Source organism: Ursus americanus, chromosome 8 (assembly GCF_024610735.1).
Source record: "Ursus americanus isolate L20-20 chromosome 8, mUrsAme1.1.p, whole genome shotgun sequence".
Classification (NCBI taxonomy): Eukaryota; Metazoa; Chordata; class Mammalia; order Carnivora; family Ursidae; genus Ursus; species Ursus americanus.
Window position 1 is genome coordinate 30,320,218 of NC_142134.1, and position 24,958 is coordinate 30,345,175.

General features: G+C 34.5%; 1 protein-coding gene across 5 annotated transcripts in view; it reads left to right on the forward strand.

Annotated features, from left to right (window-relative positions):
* Positions 1 to 24,468, forward strand: part of UGT2A1 (UDP glucuronosyltransferase family 2 member A1 complex locus) — a 55,904-nt gene extending 31,436 nt beyond the window's left edge. For 2 of the 5 annotated variants that reach the window (XM_045789057.2, XM_045789084.2), the window contains 5 exons: positions 12,295 to 12,443; positions 14,947 to 15,078; positions 17,361 to 17,448; positions 18,638 to 18,857; positions 22,771 to 24,468. In XM_045789057.2, coding sequence (XP_045645013.1) covers positions 12,295 to 12,443; positions 14,947 to 15,078; positions 17,361 to 17,448; positions 18,638 to 18,857; positions 22,771 to 23,050 — 869 coding nt within the window. In that variant the 3' untranslated portion in view covers positions 23,051 to 24,468. Of the gene's footprint in view, positions 1 to 953; positions 1,705 to 12,294; positions 12,444 to 14,946; positions 15,079 to 17,360; positions 17,449 to 18,637; positions 18,858 to 22,770 lie in introns of those variants that run through there. The other 3 variants (XM_045789066.2, XM_045789049.2, XM_045789075.2) reach the window with 2 other exon arrangements.
* Positions 24,469 to 24,958: the final 490 nt, after the last annotated feature.

A 24,958-nucleotide genomic window follows, 5' to 3' on the forward strand; every position in this document is an offset into this window, starting at 1 on the left:
GCTTTCCATGCACAAACCCATACTATATTCTCCCTGATACTCTCATCAAATCTTGCTTTCCCAATATTTACTTTTAGCCCCTTACGCATTGTTTTTTTTCCACCACTCAAATCCTATTTAGAGGCTAGAATAGTTTCAGTATAGGACACATATGATCATTTTCTGAACCTGATTTGAAAAGCTCAGTAGGCCTCTTTGTGCAGATTAAAATTGAACCCAGAGTATAGCATTCAAGACTCTCCAAAGTGTCCTGTTTTAATTAGTATATTCCTCGTCTGCACTGTTCGGTGTTAGCCTTCACTCTAAACATACCGAACTGATAACTGTATATATAAACGGCCATGATTTCCATATCAGCATTTTCTCCTTTTCTTCTATTCTCTTTCAGAGCCCTCCTTCTGTCACCGTTGCTTCTGGGCTCTGGTGAAATGCACCCTACATTCTGAAGTTTTCTGTGATTTTTCTTTCACATGGGAGTGACAGCGTCTTCTGGGGCCATGAAATGCTGTGCCTTAATATTTAGCATATTGCCCTTGTTATGATGTGATGTATGCATCTTACCCATATACTAGCATGTAACCAACTTTATGTCAAGACCTACATTTTTGTTTTCCCAAATTATCAATCATCATGTTCCATAAAATATACCATGTTATCTGCTAGACTTAATTAAATGGCTTCTTCTATTATATTTTAAAATTATCAATTAAAATATAGTACTTTTTTTTAATATATTTAAAACTAACTCCTAAACTGTGGCAGCCATTTCCTCCGAAATATTTAAATATTTCGTATCTCCTCCTGAACAAATATTCTATAGTACTGTGCCCTTTTAACAACATTGACAAAGGTCTCTACACATAGTCATTTCCTAACTCTAGAAATTAATTTTTAACTTGATCTGTATCTAAACTGCCTCTTCACATCTCTGCCCAGAAGACATTCAACCTCTGTCGAGCAGTGTGTGAGGGAATGCTGTCATGGTGGCTAAGGAATGGATTTCAGCAATTGTGCTGCTGCAGCTCTGCTACACTGGCTGTGGACTCTGTGGGAAGGTCCTGGTCTGGCCTTGTGACATGAGCCATTGGCTCAATTTAAAGATTGTTCTAGAGGAACTCACAGAAAGGGGCCATGAGGTGACTGTGCTGGTTTCTCCAGAGAGTTTCATCATTGACTACAGCAAGGCTTCCACACTGAAATTTGAGGTGGTCCCTATGCCACCTAACAGAGAGAAGGCTGAAAAAACACTCAATGATTTTTTAGACGTGGCTACTAATGTTATGCCAACATTGTCGGTATGGCAGTCAGCCATGAAACTGCAAGAATTCTTTCTTCAAGTAACTGAAAACTTGAAACTCCTGTGTGAGAGTGTAATCTACAACCAGTCACTCATGAAGAAACTCCAGGAAACCAAGTACGACGTAATGGTCATAGACCCTGTGGTACCCTGTGGAGAACTGATTGCTGAGTTACTGACAGTCCCTTTTGTGTACACGCTAAGGGTTTCTATAGGTAACACTGTGGAGAAATACTGTGGGAAACTTCCAGTTCCACTTTCCTATGTGCCCGTTGCCTTGGCGGGACTAACAGACAGAATGACCTTTCTGCAAAGGGTAAAAAATGTAATGTTTTTCATTCTCTCTAACTTCTGGATACCACAAATGGACACTCAGGTTTGGAACCAGTTTTACAGTGAAGCATTAGGTAAGAGATTGCTTTTCATTCTAATGTAGTTATGTAAAAAAACTTCGGGGTTTAAGAGAAGTCTAGGAAAATGAAAATATCTAAAATTTCACTTTCACATAAAACTTTATAGGTGATAGCAATGAACTGTTATCAGTAACTAATCGGAAGCGAAAGGCAAGAAATATATTTCATGGTTACCTTTTTTTTTACAGTCATCTACCCATTTTGTAAGATAATTGGATACTTAGTAGATTTTTATCAAAACAAAACAAAATATAAAAAACATTAATAAATGTCAGCCTAATGGAAGATGTATTTTTTTTATCAGATATAAGATATCACAGATAAGTCTTGTATACTGAGTTTTCATATTGGAGGAGATTTGACTTTTTATTGATCAAAATACTGTAATGTTGGTTGTAAGAGTAAGATAATCTCCTTGCCTGATTCCAGTAACAAACTAAACCTGAACTATATTAACGATGGGATTAACTTTGGCATACGATTTATTTCGCCTGAATTTTGACCCAGAAATTTTGAGACTCATAGATTATTATATTCAAAACGTATATTATTCTCCTATTGGACCAGAGTGCCTGCCATTCTTATCTCTTTCATAAGTGTGGGATGAAACTTCACTAAGTCTTAGGTGAACTGTTTCCTCAGAGCTAGTCATACTGAAAAGCTTTCTAGATGATTTATCCCTCTTCAGGGAGTACTACAAAGAAACCTGAAAAATTAAATAGAAAACTAAAAACGATTATAGCTAAAGTTGTTGAAAGATAGCATTTTTTTTCTTCACTAATTATATATATTCCCTTTTTTAATTGATTGCGTTTTCTAATAAGGAATGGTTTTGCTTTACAAGTTTATATATATCTAGTTCTCATTGATTTCATCAAGTGAAGCTGGCTTCTACTCCAACCGTTTTTGAGAATCATGAAGAAACATGAACTGACAAGCCAAAGATCATTCTGGGTATTAGAAATATTGAGTAATTTAACTCCCTGATTGTATTAGTTTGCTAGGTCTGCCACAACTAAATACCACAGACTAAGTAGGTGAACAACAGAAATTTGTTTTCCCGCAGTTCTGGATGCTAGAAGTCCAAGGTCAAGGAAGGTGTTGCCAGAGCTGGTTTCTCTGGAGGCCCATCCTCCTAGCTTGTATGTGACTTTTTTTTTTTTTTTTTTTTTTTTTGGCTATATCCTCTCATGGTCTTCCCTCTGTGCATGCATAAACCCAGTGTCTCTTCCTCTTCCTATAAGAAGACCAGTGATATTGGATTAGGGCCCACACTTAGGACCTCATTGAATTTAAGAATTTATTCTCACCTTTAAAGACCTATCTCAAAATTTAATCAGATTTCAACATATGAATATTAGAGGAACACCAGTCAGTCCCTAACACTGAAACTTTGTTTCACAAACTAATATTCAAAGGAATCCACTTGAAAAATCCTTTGTTTTATACACGATTTAAATTTATACTATGCGGATTTCACCATAAATGATGTAAGACCCCGGATGCACTACCTGAGTGCAGGCAGTGTGTAGGGCTCTATGGACCTGAAGTAAAGAAGAAGGGATTTGGGCCTCAATTCTATTCTCAGAAATCAATGCAAGACATAGAAAAATAAATATAATATGATGATCAGAGATGCTTTTCCAGTTCTACTCAATAAGTATTTAGGCCATTGGCATGGTATGCATAGATAGGGGAAAGTTACAGGATTCTGTGTGTATAAATACTATGGAATAAATGTAGTCCTTAGGATCTCTGGCAAATTTTAACTCTATCATCTTTAACAGGTTTGTTTGTTTGTTTGCTATCTGTACTTTTGTTGATTTTCATTCCTACATTCTCTCATGTTCTTTATCAGGAATTTCTGAATGCACCATGGGCATGACTTCATTCTCAATCTCATAATAAAAATAACTAATACAGGGACGCCTGGGTGGCACAGCGGTCAAGCGTCTGCCTTCAACACAGGGCGTGATCCTGGCATTATGGGATCGAGCCCCGCATCAGGCTCCTCTGCTATGAGCCTGCTTCTTCCTCTCCCACTCCCCCTGCTTGTGTTCCCTCTCTCGCTGGCTGTCTCTGTCTCTGTCAAATAAATAAATAAATAAAATCTTTAAAAAAAAAACTAATACAAATGGCTAAAAATTTTAAACAAAACAAAAATATATATAATGAATGATAATTGGCTTCATATTTCCATATCTAGTATTATTAACTATTCTTGTCTTTACATCAAGACACCATCCGTGCATCACTAAACGTAAGGATTTATGTACATCTTTTTTTTCTTTGTCATTAGGAGGAATTACTAACTATTCATTTTTGCCTTTCTTTTCACCAAATCTAGACTTGACATCTTTCTACAGAATATTTTGAAACTTACATCATTCTTTACATTCACATAATAGTATTCATGCAACAAATCATTGAACTAGTCTAGTCGTGAGAGCTACGTGGGTTGTTCCAACTCTGATATGACAAGAAATGTCCGAAATTTATTGCACTTATATCCTTGCCATAATGTTCTCTAAAATTGCTGAATCATTTAGCCTTTATCCTCAGACCATTTCTGAGGTGGATAGCAATTCCATTTTCTTCGGGTCTGCTTATCTTACTGACCTATAACTAACATTTTAGGGAATTTAAGCCTTTTTGCTATAATATGTATTACAAATATATTTTAAGCCCATCAATTGACTTGGGAATTTTCAACTACTTTACACAGACATAAAAACATTTTATATCTATTTAAAATATTATGCATCTACTTTCAGATTTTAGAAAATATCATACCAACAAAAAAGTATAAAAAATGTAAATGTACAGTTGAAAGACATAATAAAATAGACGTCTGTATACTCTATAACCAAATTCAGAAATAGGTCATTGCCACTCCCTTAGAAACACCCTTGTTCCAATGGAAATTATAAGCCTGACTTTGTTGAACATTTTGAAAATTTTACATCTGCCATGTATATGTGATTCTCTCAAAACTACTGTTGTTTTTTGAATAGTATACAATTACAAATATAGATTCACTACCTATGTTCAATATTGTTTTCGTGATGGAATCATGTATTTTCTTTGTTTTAAGCTCTATAGATAGAGCTTTATCTATAGATAATGTTTTATTGTGTATCTAGGCCATGCCATTCTGTAGATGGAGATCTGGCTGAATGGTTTTTCATGTAATGCTGCTGTTATGAACATTTGCATATGTTTCCTGTTGTATAAAAGCAATAGTATAAATAAGGTATAATATAAATTATATCTTTTCCCCTACCAGGTAATCTCAGACTTTGCTCAAAAATTTATACTTCAGCAAAGAAAATAAAAATTTTCACTTCACCTGTTACCAGGGCATTGTAGTCCCCATTGCTCCACGTCCTTAGTCAGCGTATCATTGAATGACATTTATTAACAGTTATATTGAGATATAATTGACATTCCATAAATGTGACACATTTTAAATGTACAATGATATGTATCATATTTACAAAGTTCTGCAACTGTCACCATGTTCTGACTTTTCATCTCAAAGAGAATTAAATTATTTTTTCAGGTTGGTTGATCCAATTCATCTGAAATTATGTCATACTTTTTTTTGGGTTTCCTTGATTATACCGAGATTGAGTAACTTTTCATATTTTATGAGCCATTTCCACTTCTTCTTCTATTCGATGAATACCCTGCTTATCTTCTTTTGTCCATTTTTTTCTAATGGATATGCTTGTGTTTTCATTATTGATTGAATAAATCCCTTATAAATCCTAGATAAGCCTTTGTCAGTTTTATGTATTGTAGATACCTTCTTGCAGTTTAAGATGTCTTTCTCATTCTCTTAAATCTCCTGTGATGACTTTCAGGTTTTATTAATGTAGTCAAATTAATTACCTATTTCCTTTATTTTGTTTTAATTCACTTCGGGAAATTTTTTCTTACTATGAAAGCATAAATTCCTTTTATACTATCTTCAAACAAGCTGTGTTTTTTTTTTCCTTTGAAGGATTTAATACTTAGCATTTTATTTTTCTGTGTTTTATAAATTGGGGTCAATGTCTTTTCTTTTTGCTTTTCTTCCTTTACTCTTCTTCCTTCTTTGATCTTCCCAGCTTCCTTCCCCCATCTCTCTCCTCTCCCTTCTTTTTTTTTTTTTTTTAAAGATTTTATTTATTTATTCGACAGAGACAGAGACAGCCAGCGAGAGAGGGAACACAAGCAGGGGGAGTGGGAGAGGAAGAAGCAGGCTCATAGCTGAGGAGCCTGATGTGGGGCTCGATCCCATAACGCCGGGATCACGCCCTGAGCCGAAGGCAGACGCTTAACCGCTGTGCCACCCAGGTGCCCCTCTCCTCTCCCTTCTTTATCCCTACCCTTGCATAAGGATAAAGACTTTTATTATCACTATTTATTCAAGGCTCCTTCTTTTCCCTAATTATCTGCAATGCTTATTTTGTCATTCAGAAATTTCATTATATAATTGGTTTTGCTTCTATTTGTTATCTTACTTCCTTTCTTCCATATTAGCTCTTTTTGCAGCTTTATTGAACAAAAAATATTCTGTAAGTGTAAAATGTACATGATGATTTGATACACATATATACCACAAAAAGAGTACCACAGTAATGCTAGTTAGTACACTGCCATTTCTGTATGTGTGTTTGTGTGTGTGTGTGTGTGTGTGGTGAGAACATTTAATATTTTCTTTCTCTCATAGCAGTTTTTGAGTATATAACACAATGTTGTTAACTATAGTGACCATGGTGAATATTAGATCCCCAGATCTTATTCATCTTTTAACTGAAATTTTGTACCCTTTGGCCAACGCCTCCCTATTAGCCCCAGCCCCCATCATTGGCAACCACCATTCGACTCCCTGTTCCTGAGTTTGGCTTATGCTAAGTGAAATAAGTCAGACAGAGAAAGACAAATGCAGTATGATTTCACGTATATGTGAAAAAAGAAACAAACAAACAAGCTCATAGATACAGAGAACAGATTGGTGGTTGTCAGAGGCAGGGGTGGGGCTGGGTGAAATGGGTGAGGGGAGTCAAAAGGTACAAACTTAGAGCTATAAAACACATAAGTCATAAAAATGTAATATACATTCTGTAGTTATGGCGACTGTAGTTAATACTTTATTGCATACTTGAAAGTGGTTGACAAAGTACATCTTAACAATTCTCATAAAAAAAAAATTCTGCTACTATGTATGGTGGTGGATGTAAACTAGATTTAACGTGGTGACCACTTAGCAATATATGCAAATATCAATTCATTATGTTGTACATCTGAAATTAATATAATGTTGTATGTCAATTATACCTTGATTTAAAAAAAGAAAATAAAAATCTGAAACACATAATCTAATTTTCCACCTGAGAAAACTAGCAAAAGAAGAGTAAATTAAATCCAGAGTAAGCAGAAGGAGAGAAATAATAAGAATTAAAATGGATATCAATGAAACAGAAAATAGGAAATCAATAGAGAAAATCGATGAAACCCAAAAGTGATTTGTTGAAAAGATCAATAAAATTGATCAGACTCCAGCCAACCGAAACAAAATAAAGAATAAAAAATAATTTAAAAATCTGAAGATACAAATTACTATCAGAAATAAAAGAAGATGCCTCACTGCAGATGCTATGGACATTAAAAAGGATAACAAACAAATGCCACAAATTCCTTGAACAATGCAATTCCTTGAAAGACATAATCTGCCGAATCTCATACAAGAAGAAGTAGACAATCTAGATAGGTCTAGATCTATTAAATTGAATTAATAATTACCCCCAAAACAGAAAGCACTGGTCCCACATATGTTTGTTGGCAAATTCTACCAAATATTTAATAATGAAATTATACTGATTTTCTACAATCACATTTAGAAGACAGAAGAAGAGGAAATACTTCTTAACTCATTCTATGGGGCCAGTATTACCCAAATATCAAAACCAGACAAAGACATTACAATAAAGGAAATTATAGACCTACATTTCTCATAATCATAAATCCAAAAATCCTTAACAAAATGTTAGCAAATTGAATCCAACAATGTATTTAAAAATAATTATATACTACCATCAAGTAGGATTTATCCTAGATATGCAAGACTGCTTCAACATTCAAAAATGTTGATTTTTAATTGATCTTACTACTTAGATTTCCCTCAGATGGGTTATTTTTATGAAAATATCTTGCTGCTGGTGGAAGGAGGCCAATAGCCCATAATCGACCTAAAACTGCAAGAAGACCTCTGTTTGCCACTGCCAGCAGTAATTCTACACACAGAACTGAGAGCTCATGGCTGTTTTGAGTTTTAACTACTGTTTCAGAATGTTGCTGATGCATAAATTTGTCATTATGTCAGCCAGGCAGCTCCGAGCATATGTCACTTATTTAGGGGAAAAAAAAATGTGTGTGTATATACATATATATATATATGTATATACACATATATACAATTGTATATGAAATGTATAAATATTTTTGACTTGAACATTTGGATGGCACTGGGTGCAAACAGACCATTCATCCTTTGGACGGAATGTTTGGGAAAAAGAACCTCTTTTACAAAGAGATGATCGATGTCCAGTCTTGTGAGAGGCTAAGTCCTACTATAACTTACAACTCTTAAACAGTAAATAAATGAAATTACTGTTCCTATAAAATAAAATCAATTAATGTCATCCATCACATCAAGAGGCTAAAAAAAAAAGTCACAGGAGCATATTAATAGATGCAAAGTATTTGACAAAATCCAAAACCCATTCATGTTTAAAACTCTCAGTAAATTAGGAATAGAAAGGACCTTCTTTAACTTGATAAATATCCACAGTTAGAAAAACAAAACAAAACAAAACAAAACAAATACAGCTAGAAAAACAGAACAAAACAAAACAAAAAACCTATAGGTAAAATCATCTTTAATAATGGGGCACTGAAAGTTTTTTTCCAAGATTAGATATAAGGCAAGATGTCATCTCTCTCCAGACCTTCTCAACATAATACTGAAATTTCTAGCTAAGGAAATGAGACAAGAAAAGGAAATAAATGATAACAGAGGCCAGAAATAGACCCCCACAAGGTAGTCAATGGGTCTTTGATAAGGAAACAAAAGTAGTACAATGGATAGTCTTTTCAAGAAACTGGACATCCCTATGCAAAAAAGAATCTAGGTACAGACTTTACACCCTTGACAAAATTTAACTAAAAATGAATCATAGATCTAAAGGTAAAAGGCAAAACTATAAAACTCCTAGAATATAACCTAGGAAAAAAACTGGATGATCTTGGGTATAGCAATGACTTTTTATATACAGCACCAAAGGTACAAAATAGAAATTATGAATATGCTGGACTTCACTAAAATTAAAACTTCTGCTTAGTAAAAGACAATGTTAAGAGAATTAAAAGATAAGACACTGTTTGACAGGACATATTGGCAATAGGTGCACCTGATAAAAGGCTGTTACCTAAAAATATTTTTAGGCGTGCCTGAGTGGCTCAGTTGGTTAAGCATCCAACTCTTGATTTCAGCTCAAGTCATGATATCAGAGTTGTGAGATTGAGCCCCGTGTCGGGCTCCATAATGGGCATGGAACCTGCCGAAGATTCTCTCTCTCTCTCTCTCTCTCTCTCTCCCTCTGACCCCCACTATATATATGATCTTAAAACTCAATAAGAAAACATATAACACAATTAAGAATGGGGCAAAGACAGACACCTCATCAGCTGAAGATAGACAGCTGTCAAACAAGTGTGTAAAACAACGCTCCATCTCATGTGCCATGAGGGAAATGCAAATTGAAATAATGAGATAGCACTACACATTTGTTAGAATGCACAAAAAGCAGAATAGTGACAAATACTAAATGCTGGCTAGTTGTGGAACAAGAACTCTCATTTATTGCTAATGAGAATACAAAATGGTACAGACACTTTGGAAGGCATATTGATGGTTTCTAAAAACTAAGCATACTCTTACCATACTATCATAGTCCTTGGTCTTTACCCAAATGAGCTGAAAACTTATGTCGACACAAAAATGAGCCCACGGATATTTAGGGCAGCTTTATTCATGTTTGCCCAAACTTGGAAGCAACCAAGATGTCTGTTGGGAGGTGAATGGACAAACTGGTAGATCTAGACAATGAAACATTATTCAGTGCTAAAAATAAATGAGCTCTCACACCATAAAAAGACTTTGAGAAACCTTAAATGCATATTACTAAGGGAAAGAATGCCATCTGAAAAGGCTACAGACTGTATAAATCCAACTGTATGACATTGTGAAAAAGGGAAAACTGTGAAGACAACAAAATAGCAGCGTTTTCCAGGAATACGGAGGGAAGAGAGATGAATGGGCAAAACAGAGAGGAATTCTAGGGCAGTGAAAATACTCTGTATGATACCAGAACGATGCCTAGATATCATGCTACATTTGTCCGAACTCACAGAATTTAACTATAATGTTAACTATAATGTAAACTATGGACTTCAGATGATATAATGTGCCAATATAAGTTCATTAATTCTAACAAACGTACCACTATGTTTGGGGATTTTAATAATGGAGAGTCTATGCATGTGTGAAGGCAAGGGTATATGAAAAATCTCAGCTTTCCCTCAATTTTACTGTGATCATAAAACTGCTCTGAAAAAGTAAAGTGTTAATTTTTTAACAGTGACCCATAACTTATACATGTTAATTTCCTCACATGTCTTCAAAAAGAATCTAATAACCTTAGCCTTGAAGAGTTTCTCTAGATACCAACCTAGCTAACACGACTTTCCTCTGAGAGACTGGTAACTGTCCTCCACTGAAATGCCCTCCTATCTATCTTGCCTACTGTAAGGCATTTTGCTATCAATGCAGGCTAACTCTAAGAGCTCTTTGAAATTAAGTCACCTCGGTAGACTCATCATGTAGGTTTATAACAATATACTAAAACATTAACAGTATTTACATGGTAACTCAAATTTAATAGTTCATTTATATAATTCTCCACAGTGTTCATAATATGGTTTGTGTGAATTATATAATTACAGGAAAAGGATTGGTGGTAAATTTTAATTCTGTATTTTTTATTTATAATTCCCAATATAACATTTAAAATGTCTTATGAAATTATTTGCCAACATTTGCATACTTTTGTTCAATTCTATTTTCTTTACTTTTCATTGACTTCGTATTTGTAACTACATCACTGCTTCAAATATAGAATTTTAGTAAATTCTGTAAGTTAGGTATTTCTCGAAATGTGTTCTATGAGCTATACACTATAATTTCACCTAAGGAGTTGGAATCAAGACAGGACATGACACGCATGGAACAAGACCTCTAAAGTACATAAATATTTGACATGGAAGCTGTGAAGTGGTGTTTTTATCCAATCTCTGGCAATTTCAAGGTGAGCATCCTTGAGAAATTCTTCTTCATTATCAGATTAAGGCGTTTGACTATACAACCTCAAACGTAAATTCAAACACTACAAAGCAATGACTCTAAAAAGAGGCTGTTGAGTCTGTGTTGTATATGACCACCAATTTTGATTGTAATCGCTAAGAAAGGAGAATTGTCATATGAGCTTTTATTTATTTACATGCAAAACATGTTTTCTTTTTTTTTAAATAATATGTTTTGTTATATTAGTCACCATACAGTACATCCCCAGTTCTTGATGCAATGTTCCATGTTTTCTGTGTCTAACTATGTTTGACTTGGTCACTTGCAAATACTCATTCTTCCCCTCTACAAATCTTCCAAAATTAATACTTAGACTCTCCCTTTCAAAAAAACATCATTTAAAGGTAACACTAAAATAACTGTGATATTAGTGGTATGTACATGTATATTCCACACTGCAAAGGGGGTTGTATTGGGTATGAATTATTCAGGGCATCTCAACTAAGAAACTAGTGGCAAATCAATTGTGGTGGAAAGTGATGGGATTTGATTCAGAAAGATAAAGTAAATAAATGCTGGTGAGATTCCTTAACATTATGAGTGAACCGGAGACTGTAACAAGCTGGAAGGTAGACATACATTCCTAATTAGAAGTTAGAAAACCATTGAGAAGGAATTTGGTGTTGATACAATGGGGCTAATCTATCATCTGTCATTTAATTGGAGAGAAACAATGAGTACTAAATTCATCAGTAAATGGAGTTGTGGCAACAATTTTTATTAAAATTTTTTTTTGTGAAACTACAGTTACAAATTACTTTCTCTACCCAAATATCTTCTCATCCTCCCTCTTTCTCACCTCTCATCCTTCTTCTCTTTCTTACTTCCATTTTCTTCCCTCCCTCCCTCTCTCTCTCCCTCCTTGGCCTCTATTCTTCCCTCTCTCTCTTCTTTCCTTCCTCCCTTCCTCCCTCTCTCCTTTCTTCCTTCCTTATCTGTCTCTTCCCTCCTTATCATTTTAATTTCCCCTTCCTTTTAACATCTAGATGTGATAAAGAATCTAGGAGACATAGATTTATTTTTTCCTTAATAGCTTGTTGGTAAATTAGTGTAAATTGTATCCCAACAAACATATATACTAATAAGCTTCACACAACTTTTTTCATTTTCTCCAGGAAGACCCACTACATTGTGTGAGATTATGGGAAAAGCAGAAATTTGGCTAATCCGGACGTATTGGGATTTTGAATTTCCTCGTCCATACTTACCTAATTTTGAGTTTGTAGGAGGCTTGCATTGTAAACCTGCCAAACCATTACCTAAGGTAGGTCTATTACAGTGGAGGGTTTCTTTTGTACCTTATGATACAATGCTGATTTTTCTTTACAGTGTACTGCCTCAATAACAAAGATATGTTGTTTGCTACTCCAAATCTATTTTACAAATCATAGGGGTCTCTTATGACTGATATTACCTTTTCTGGACTTCACTGTGATATTTTGGCTAAGGAAAGAAGTGATTCAAATGGCATGTTAAAATATCAGTGTGTCTACAGTTTGGGTACTGATTGAAGCCACAGGAAGCTAGGGCCTAGGAAATTACTCAGGAGATTACTATAGTCTTCCTAACAAACCTGGTGGAGCTATGAATTGGGACAGTTACTATGATTGCTTGAGTGATAAAGATGCTTTCATGAGAACTCTCAGCTAGATTCCAGAGTTTTGTCAGTAAGAAGAAGTAGGTGTTTACAGAAGACATGGAATCAGGTAGCACTTCTTGGAAAATAGTGATCTTTACCGAGAAAAAAAATAATTCATGGAAGAACTTTTTTGAGATGACAATGATGAATTCAGTTTTGGACCTATTCACTTTAAGGAGCCAAAGAAATTTTCAGGTGAATGTTTCTAGTAATCCTATGGGTAATACAAGGTCTAGGTTTTAACAAAGAGCATTAGAAACAGATTAGGAGTCATCAAAATAAATAAGTCATAGAACTAAGAGACCCAAACCCTGAATTCTTTCTTTAAGATCACAGTGTCTGGGTTTTCTAAAATTTCTGAAAAGGATACCACATTCCAAAGTCACCAACAAATAAATGTGGACAGCCAAAAATGTTGAAAGAAGACAACATTGAGAAATAAAAGAGAATAATAGATAAAAAGGATAAAAAAATATTGTATTTAACCTTCTTTATCAATAACTACCATTATCAAGGGATTGAGGAGACACACACCCATTGCTTGGGTTGAGGTAAGTGAGCATAATCTCCGTAGAAGATTGCAGGTTAAATAGTGTTCTCAGGAGAGTTCTTGATTTCTATTTAGGGTAAGATACACATTTAAGTTTCAATTTTATTTTAGGATTCTGAATATGCTTTTCTTACCAGTCAAGTTATAGCTACAGGTAAGCTCTATTGAGTGTTATTATAGCAAATAATGAACCAATCTCTAAACGAAGGTACAGAAAGAGACAGGACATATTCCTTGGCTCAGTAGATAATACCGTGTGCCACACTATTATATTCATCCTCCCGTCCTCCCTTTTCACATACACAATTTCGCAAAACAACTCGGACTTTTTTACAAGAGGAGGGAAATTATTCCATTCCAAACCCAATTATTAATACACACATTTGGGCCATATGAACACCTATCACAGCTTATATCTCTGATGAAAAAATGATGCCAGTCACTGTATACACAGAAAAAAAGCAATGAAAGACAGCCAAATCAAGAATCCAAATCCAACTGCTAGATCAGTAAGTGTTCATATACGTGTGTGTGTTTGTGTGTGTGTGTGTGTGTGTTTATTCCATCACTGTCTCTAGGGAGATGAATCAAAATGGCAAAATACCAATTTCTGGGACTTCAGAGATATTCTCTTAACATTATCTTAGCCAGAAGAGTAGTCCACTTCATCTACGGCATGATCATTTCCCTAGTAATTTTCCTAGCCTGAAATTGAGAAATATATTGATAAATAAATAAATAAATAAATAAATAAATAAATACAATTGAGAAATGTAATAAATACAGTGAGAGATATTGCAGGGAAGCCACAAATAATTGCACAGGGAATGTATGACACATCTCTAGAAGCTGACATTCACATAGATTAGAATGCAAAAGACCCCGGTCCCAGACTTAGCAGTGCCCGACTTGCACAACTGTAAGTGGTGACCCACAGCATTTTATTCGTAGAGAAGTTTATATTTATCACTGTCCTAAGGTTCAAATCAAGGCATGCCAGCTACTTGTGGGAAGGTAGGGAAGCAATGTCTCATAAATGTTATTGTGATTAAAAAAAATAGCAGTAGTTTAGTTTTAAAATGTATTACTATAGATCTCAATTCTAAAAAGAAATTCATTTTTAGCCCCATTAATCAGGAAAAGTATTAACATGAGAAAAATATCCTGAATGCCTAACAGAGAGTTAGACTGATTTATTAATAATTAATTGGATGAAAACTGACATGTTTTGGGCTTCCTTACAAGGAATATTTTTGAGTTTGCAAACATCTCTGTTGGTTCATAAAATGAAGCCTTGAGGGTAAGTGTTCCATGAACCATGGGAAGAGCTGTCTCTGGCCTATTCACTTTCTATAATGGTCTGGCTCTATGCCTTTATTTGTAATCACTCATTATATATTTGAGCCATAGTTTTCAGGAACATATTTCCTCTTAAAGAACTAGATGGTTCTCTGTGGCAGAAGATAGAACCAGTCTAACGTCTCTGACACTTCTCCTGACGCGGCCTATTTAGAAGAACAGGTAAACTTTTTACCCCCTGCTATCCCGCGTGTTTGTAATAGAATTTTATTGCTGTAGGAAATGGAAGAATTTGTCCAAAGTTCAGGTGAAGATGGTGTTGTGGTGTTTTCTCTGGGATCAATGGTCAAAAACCTCACAGATGAAAAAGCCAATCTCATTGCCTCAGCCCTAGCCCAGATTCCACAGAAGGTCAGTACAACCTTGCGTCGTGGTGAATAGCTACTTGGTCAATTGGAGAGAAAGTGTGACTAACAGCACTTTTCCCAGATCAAAGCCAAAACACTGAGCGTAATTAGTACCACCTTCAAGTAAAAACTTCTTAAAACATTAAAATGCTATATTGAGGCACATTTAATCATTTGCTTAGTAAGCCTTTGCATTATTATGGAACTCCATCTTTTTATACAATCATTTATCTTCAGTGAAATAGAGATGGAAATGTTAAGATCCCAATACCTTTTTACTCTTTGAAATCTTATGACCTGCATTGACTACTCCCCAAATTCTCAAGTGTGTTAGCTCCAAGGTCCAGGAAAAGAGAGATGCTATACTAGAGTAGATAGGAATTATGTTCAGGGATATACTTTATATTTCTAGGTCTTATTGACACTGTATCAAGATCTAGTTGGTTTAGAAGTAGAAGCCTATCTTTCTATACTGAAATTTCTTCAGTAAAAAGAGTTAAAAATCCTATTATTATCAAACAATATATATTTTCTGATTTATGATATTCAGTTAACTTAAATTTTGTTGTCATTATAGTTCTAGATTTCTAGTCTTTCTATAGTCCTATTTATGAAATACCCTAGAACTCTTCATATTGGCATATTAGTTAAAAATATACAACTCCATAAAGGTGAGCATACTTATTAGGCCTGTCAAATCTCTGAATTTTTATTTCTAAACTTTTTTGTTAAAAAGCTTGCCACCCGAGGATGTGGAGAAAAGGGAACTCTCTTGCACTGTTGGGAACCCAAACTCATGCAGCCACTGTGGAAAACAGTATAGAGGTTCCTCAAAAAGTTAAAAATAGAACTTCCCTATGATCCAGTAATCATACTACTGGGTATTTACCCAAGAATGCAAAACCACTAATGCAAAGGGATACATGCACCCTGATGTTTATAGCAGCTTTACAATAGCCAAAGTATGGAAGCAACTCAAGTGTCCATGGACAGATGAATGGATAAAGAAGATAAGGTATTATGTAAGTGATGAATCACTAAATTCTACCCTGAAACCAATGTTGCACTATATGCTAATTAACTAAAATGTAAATAAAAATTTGAAAAAAAAAAGATGTGGTATACATACACAATAGAATATTTTTTCAGCCATAAAAAAGAATGTAATCTAGCCATTTGGAAAGACATGAGTGGAGCTAGAGAGTATAATGCTAAGCAAAATAAGTCAAAGAAACACAAATATCGTATAATTTCATTCATATGTGGAATTTAAGAAACAAAACAAATGAATATGGGGAAAAAGAGAGAGAGAGAGAAACCAAGAAATAGACTCGTAATTATAGAGAACAAACTGTTGGTTATCAGAGGGGAGGTGGGTGGAGGCATGGGTTAAACAGGTGATGGGGATTAAGGAGTGCACTTGTCATGATGATCAGTGGGTGAGATATGGAATTGTTGAATAAATAAACACTTTAAAAAATAAGGTTGCCACCTACTAATATTTAATCTGAACTTACAGAGCTCCTCCCACCTGCATAAAGTATGTAACAAAAGGTTAGCATCCAAACAAGATACTTCATTAAAAAATGAAGTAAAGCAGACCTCCAGCTCTTCCTCCCTCAAAAACTACAGAAAAAGAGAGAAAGAAAGAAGAAAGAAAGAAAGAAAGAAAGAAAGAAAGAAAGAAAGAAAGAAGAAAGAAAGAAAGAAAGAAAGCAGAGGAAGGAAGGAAGGAAGGATGGAAGGAAGGAAGGAAGGAAGGAAGGGAGGGAGGGAGGAAGGAAGGGAGAAAAGAGAGAGGGGTGGAGGGAAGGAGAGAGGGAGGAAGGAAAGACAATCATTCAACAACCAGACAACAAAAATTTAAACCTAGTTATATTTTTGGAAAAATTGCATTTGAAACATGAGAGTTAGGATGGCCTTAAGACAGTAAATTTACACAGTATTTGTGTTTATTTTAATGCTTTTTAAACCCACATGCTCTGGTTGCTTCAACTAGTCTTTTATATATATCTTTACTTATAATCTCATACCTCAAAACTTTTAAGTGATAAATATAAACACGATAAAACTATATTGAATAGACTATTAGTTCAAGCCCTTTTTGACAGTGTTGATGTAAACAGTCTTACTATATCTCCGTGTTTGCAAACTACCCCTTATGTCTACTTCTCTCACTATCACATAAAGTAGTGGTGGGCCACATGATTTATAAGTAATTCCACAGCATTAAGATGCCTTCACTGTGTGTTTTTACTTGCAAAATTAAAGCACTGTCTTCGACAGGTTTTATGGAGATACAAAGGAAAGAAACCAGCTACATTAGGAGCCAATACTCAGCTCTATGATTGGATACCCCAGAATGATCTTCTTGGTAAGACTGAGGGAAAGAAAAACTGTACAGCTGAATAATGGACAAGTAAAGTAACTGTTTAGCAGTAAATAATTCAATAAATATGTAATAGTTAAAAATGTCACATTTTAGGCTAAAATCAAAAACACAAAAACCAACAAATGTTGGAGAGGACGTGGAGAAAAAGGAACTCTCTTGCATTGTTGGTAGGAGTGAAAACTGGTGCAGCCACTCTGAAAACAGTATGGAGGTTCCTCAAAAAGTAAAAACTAAAACTACCCCACAATCCAGTAATCACACCACTGGGTATTTACCCAAAGAATACAAAAACACTAATTCAAAGGTATCCATGCACCCCTATACTTATAGCAGTATTATTTATAATAGCCAAGATATGGAAGCAGCTCAAGTGTCCATTGATTGATGAATGGATAAAGAAGAAGTGGTATATATAAAAAGTGGAATATTATTCAACCATCAAAGGGATTAAAATCATGCCATATGCAAGAACATGAAAAGAGCTGGAAAGTATAATACTAAGAGAAAAAATCAGAGAAAGAAAAATACCCTATGTTTCAGTAATATGAGGAATTTACAGAACAACAACAAAAGAAGAAAAGAGCCAAGGAAAAATAAAAGAGAGAGGGAGACAAATTAAGAAACAGACTCTTAACTGATGGTCACCAGAGGGGAGATGCATGGGGGGATGGATAAAATAGGCAATGGGGATTAGGGAGTGCCCTTGTGAGGAGCACTAGGTGATGTCTGGAAGTGCTGAATCACTGTAGTGCACACCTGAAACTAATATAACACCGTATGGTAACTATACTGGAATTTAAAATAAAATTTAAAAAATAAAGCAAAAAAAACCCTCACATTTTACTTGCAGTTTTAAGCAGAAATAGAGTATTTGTAGTTAATTTTATAAAGTCAATGCTTTCTTTGATTCACAAAAGAGCATTTAATCACTCTTTAAGTTTCAGTCTCAGTTCTGGTCTTTCCTTCTCAGTAAAGTCCTTCCAGACGATGCAGAGGGATTGCATTCCTCCTCCTTTCCTGGGATCATAGTTTTCTGAGATAGCAATAGCCCATGTGCTCTCAGCTTTTGTACAAAATGCTTTCTTCATTGAGTTACTCTGTAATTTTTTCCCTCTCTCTCTCTAAAATTCTGTTACATTATAATGAAATCCTCACCCAATTCCCAAACTAGGTCATCCCAAAACAAAAGCTTTTATCACTCATGGTGGAACCAATGGAATCTATGAAGCTATTTATCATGGGGTTCCTATGGTGGGAGTTCCTATGTTTGCTGACCAACCTGATAACATCGCTCACATGAAGGCCAAAGGGGCGGCTGTGGAGGTGAACATAAACACAATGACCAGTGAAGATCTGCTCACTGCCTTGAGAACAGTCATTAATGAACCTTCGTAAGTACTACTGTTTTTAAAGGTTTACGGTTGATTATGTTACCCAGCATACTTGGAAATGTTCAATGTCTCATGACTTTGTTAACGGATTGGTTTTCAAATAACAACTATAACGACCAATAGGAAAACCACTTTATTATTTCATTTCCCAGTCATTGAACTCATTTGCTGAAATGGGGAAATAAATACTATTACTTCAAATATTTTATCAATCCTTTTTTTCAAAATCAATCATTTTAACGATTGCATAAGTTCTCAGACATTTTTTGAACAATCTGCTTGTTCGTATAGACCCACTTATATATGCCTATTTAAATATTATAGCCATTCAGTAAGTACAAAATTGGAAGTGATAATTCACTGCATCATTCAAAAATAGCCATCATTAACACAGACTATATACCACAGTATATGCATATACACAGAGAGGAGAGATACTCAGGAGGTACTAATTTTATAAATACTGGCTATTACTATGTGTGAATTTTTAAACAAAATTTTGAATTTCATCTGACTTAGCTAAAGATTAATTGCAACGAATCTATAGACTATATTTAACTTTAGGTATATATCATTATATCTTTCTTTTTCTCTGAAAAATCTCATCAAGTTTAAGAATTAATATATGGATACAGCTTTAAGCGTCCATTTTTATGTATTTTTGATTTTAGCAACAGCTGAACTCTCAAAAAAATAGAAATAATCTCCTCTCTAATAGGCATTACTTAAGATTTTAATTTGTCAATAGTTATGCCTCTTATTTTCCTCAAATTAAGCCTTTTCCTGTATCTTAAACCAATCCATATTTGCCATTAATTCTGAGAGTCTTTATTCCAAAAGATTTTAGATTCATTCTTACCAGAATATATTAGGTGAAATTTTCTTTCAATAAGACTCATGGATATTAAATTCCTGAGATCATGTTTAGCAATATTTGCTGATTGCCTTGATAGAAGAATGATATCTCACCTCTCTGAATATAAGCTTTTTAGCTCTCTCTTTTCTTCAGAATTGTGGAAATATGACTCATGGTCTTCTGGCTTTAAATCCTTCTACAAGAATTTGAGGCCTGTCTGATCATTTTTGTTTGCTTCTTTTTCAGTCTGGAAAAAATATTTTAAAAAAAAATTCAGAAACCTAATTATCTTGATAAATTATTTTCTACATTTTCCCCTGGGCTATAGTATGTCCTTTCAATACTGTTAATCTAGAATAAAATTTGTTTTGCTTCTCAGAAATTATTTTTTTGTTATTTATTACAATGTTTGTTAGTTCCTTTTTTATCTCTATTTCAGGGACATCAAATTTCAGCATTCTCTATGTTAAAATATTTTGGTTTTCCTTCTCTACCATTTTCTTAATGTCTTAATCATTTTCTACTTTTCTTAATTCGCTGGGATTTCCTCAATCCATAAATTAGTAAATTTACTTATTTGTCTTTAGAAAATTACAGTTTCTAATTTCATTATTAATCCTTTAAGAGGTATTTTGTTGCCAATTTATTTCAACAGATTTCCTACATACCCTTTATCACCACTTTTTGTTTGATAACCTATTTTTTATCTTTTATTCATAACCCTTGCATTCTTATTTTACTTCAACTCTCCTCTTTTTTGAACTATGTATTATGCCCAATTACATTCCAAGTCCATCATTTTTATGGTTCCCCCTCTATATTGTAAAAGTTGGTATCAAGGCATAGTTTTCATCTAGCTTTCTCAGTATTTACTCTGAATTTGTATACGTGTCTTATATTTAAATTTGCTTTCCGGTTATCTCAGAATCAATAATTTTGATTCAGAGGCAAAACTCAAAGGATAGCTAAAACATTCCTTTTGTATTACTGAAATCTGAAATTCAGGAGGTAGATGAGAAGGTGAACTCAAAGGCAATTTTGTGCAGTTTTTTTTTGGTGGAACTAGTCTATATAAAACCATCTATTCTAAGCCTTAGTTGCAGGGTTTTTTAGACAAAGGGGGTCAATGTATTGCTCTCCAAAAGGGAATGTTTGCCTTGAATTGAACCTAAGAAGTCAGTGCTACTGGTCCATTTCCCCCCTCACACACATTCCAATCAAATGACTATTATTAAGATGCATGTTTATGTCATAATTTTCAAAATATTATAGATATCATCAATTCAGGAGCTGGAGCTGGTGTTAAGAGCTTCAGCTAGGCTGACGATGATCTTCTGTTTCTCATAAATGATGATCTTGATGTCTGATGCATCGGACTATGACTGGGCTGTTACTGCTGATGATTTGGTTCATTTTCCTAAGCAAGAGTAAATTCCGTAATTTTTTAGAACTCTACCTTATTTCATGGAATGCCATTAAATTTTACTGTTGATTTGAAAACTATTGATGCAAAGGACAGAAACATAAGTACTCAGGAATTTCCAAGAAAATACCTAAAATTATTTATTTTAAAATATCTTAACATTAACTGTAAACTTAATTCTAACTCAGAAATCATCTGGGAACAATAGAGTTTACTATAGAGTGTATATATAGATATATTTCTGTGCCATTTATTACTTCTTAAGGGAATTAAGGAACACAAAAGATTACACTTAAATACATAAACCATAGTAATTTTAATTACTTATAATATTTTAAGAGAACACTCATATAACATTAGACTACAATAAAATGTTAAATAATCATTTTAAATATGAGCATAGGGCTTTCTTGTCTCAGTTATAGGAAAACATACTTTATTTTTATTTGGATTCACTACTACATGATTATCTGTCCAGTATATATGTATTTCAGATTTTAAATCTCTATCTATGAATGGAGAAAATGTTGAACAAAAATATGATTTGGAAAGACAGGCTTTTATTGCCCCTACAGTTTACCTGAAATGTTTTAGGAGGAACCACGTGAAATTACTGCTTTAACCCTACCTATTTGTCAATCCTATTGAAAGAGTACGACTATGCTTTCTCACTGCACACAAGAAAGAACACAAGTAAATTATCCCGTCCTACAGGAGCTAGCATACCATGTTCACTGGTGAATGATGATCACGTTGCTTCTTCTCCAATTCCAGCAATGTCTAACTCACACCAGGAAATCTCTTCACAAATCACTTACCTTCCAGCATCTTCATGTCTCCAAGTTGGAACTCATTTATAACACAAAACCAAAAGGAAATATCCAAATTCTGGCTCCTCTACTAAGAAATGTCAACTGAAGATAAAACCTGCCTTTCAAATACATACCTATACCCATTACTGTCTGAGAGATTAGAGTTAACTCCATATATGCCTCGTGGATTGGGGGCTCTAATTCTAGCAAGATATTTCTATTTATCTTAAAAATGCAAACTCCATATCCTTGCCATTTCCAAAATTACCCTAGTGTCTTTGCCAATCTTGATATTGCCAATATAGGCACTGTCCTTTGCATCACAAAGACACAGTGTGTGCAACGGAGGAATTATCACAGTGCCAAGATCTTAGACACTGCAGAAATGGTTTACTAATGTCAATTATCAGCTTCTTGTCTGTGAGCATAAAGTAGCCGGAGATTAAAGACCATGCTTATGGACCTTCTTATGAATATTTCTGCATAATATTAGGTTATTCACAGTCTTGATTTTGGAACAATCCTGGAAACTATGCACAATATCAAAATTCCTCCTTGTTAAAATGAGACCATAGAGTTGCAGCAAACTTATTCCATTTTTTATGTCTGCATTTCACCACATTCTATTAAGAATATATTTCTTCTACATCCTCCCTTCACAATTCTTAAGATGCTGTGCAACCAGCAAAGTTCATGTCTCAGCAAGAATGAACTTTTTCTCAATGTATCTATAGCCTTTGGCTTACATAACATATAACATGTATCACATATTACCTGTAACGAAAACAAAAACTCTCTAATTTCTCTATTTTTGTCTACCAGTTATAAAGAGAATGCTACAAGGTTATCGAGGATTCACCATGACCAGCCTGTAAAGCCCCTGGATCGGGCAGTCTTCTGGATTGAGTTTGTCATGCGCCACAAAGGAGCCAAGCATCTGCGGCCAGCTGCTCACAACCTCACCTGGTTCCAGTACCACTCTCTGGATGTGATTGGGTTCCTGCTGGCCTGTGTGGCAACTGCTATATTCTTGGTCACAAAATGTTGTTTGTTTTCTTGTCGAAAATTTGGTAAAACAGGAAAGAAGAAAAAGAGGGAATAGATCTTTCCAAGTTTGGCAAAGGCCTTAATGGGCAATCCTGTTCATTCTAGCCCCGGTGACCTTAATGAAAACAGATTATCGCCATCCTGTTTTCAAAATTCCCATTCCTCTACCTTAGCCTAGAGATAAAGCCTAGTATTGAATATGATCATTTACTAGTGAACATGTCCCAGTCTTCTTTTGTGTTTTCCCAGGTGCCTTTACCCTCTTCTTCTCATTTTCCTGACACAGGGACACTAATAATTTCATGTATCTTCTATTCAAAATATCATTATTTTTCATTATGCTTAACCTTAAGAATATGCTGACTAACAACGTGCTGAATCCTGAGGAGCACACAAAATGTGAGTTGAATGTGATGGATGTAGGGAATATAGAAGAATAAAATTCACAAGTTCCCCTAGAATATACAAATCAAGGAACCACCATAAATTAGTATGCTGTAAGAAGAGTAATGATTTCTTTTTTCATAAAACATAAGCCCTTCTGCTTGTTCAAAGTCACTGGGGTCAGAGCCTAAATTGATAGTAGCTATTACAGTGCACCCTACTAGGAAGGTCTACAAATTCCCATTCAATACGTAGATAAGTATAGTTTGTGTTCCTGTCTGCAAACAACTAGCACTCTTGTGTGCGTTTTAATGCAAGGGTCTGGGGACTGCACTCAAACAAAAGAAATTGAGTTGTTTTTTCTTTTTTTTCTCAAGGACAGATAATGTCAGCAGTATGTCAAAGGTGACCAGATCATTTATAGATGAAATAATTAAGAAAATATAAAAATTTTATGAAATTTTTAATTAACAGTACATTGACAACATTAAAGTTGAATGTCATGATATTGAAAAATCACTAATGCCTATAATCTATAGTGAGAGTTTATAATGAAAGGTGTAGTTTTTTAGCAAAAACAAATATTTACTTGGAATGTAACATCATTCCATTATTTTTCAGTCTGTATCTTTTACGAATTTAAACTTATCAGTTAAGTATTATGCCAAGGATTTAAGATTTTAGCAGATCTGCTTGACTAAGGGTAAGTTTTAGTAAATATTTATCATGGAAAGCACCAATTAAAATTCATATTAGAGTCAGCTCTGCATTAATTTAACAAAGACTGCATTTTCTTTACCCCAATAAACTTAATAATATATTTTAATTCAAGTTTTAATTTCAGTATTTCATGGATAATTAAGATTATAAATGACATGTTGGCTTACTGAAAATTTTGAAATCCATATTCATTTTAACGTGGCGTATTGAAAATTATTTCCAATTTAGAAATAACTGCATGATATATGATATGGGAATATGTATTTCTTTTTGAATATGTACCTTACCAAAAATGCAAATAAATTCTTAAATATTTTGTGAAGACTAAAAATGTAAATGTTAGCATTTTTAAAAGGTGATTCATGTTGATGTGTTTTGACTATTACAATTTGTTTATGTCCTGAGAAGAGCTGTTTGTGTTTGCTCCATGCCTCGTTTATTTTCTGCTATTGGAATACAGCAAATGGCTTAAGATCCAGTGAGAGGGGGGCTAGGCATTCATGGTGCTGAGCACCACCCAAGCTCAGGCACCCATTTGGTTTCTGAGACTGGCTACCCACAACACAGAGATTTGTTTCTGCACAGAGATAGTCCCTGCTCACCTCCTTTTCTCCCCTCCTGCTGATTATCTGCAGGTTTCTTCCTTTGCCTGAATAACACCAGAAGGCAGCTGGCAAAAATTCCTGGGTGATGCCAACTGCATTAGTCACTCTAACTGCAGCATATATTTGGATAATAAACAAACAAATAATAAACAAATAAAAATAATACACACATACATATATACACAGTGAGAATGGACTTTCCTTAGGAGTCATTTGCAAAACGGCTCAGATGAAGAAACCCTCATCCTTAATAC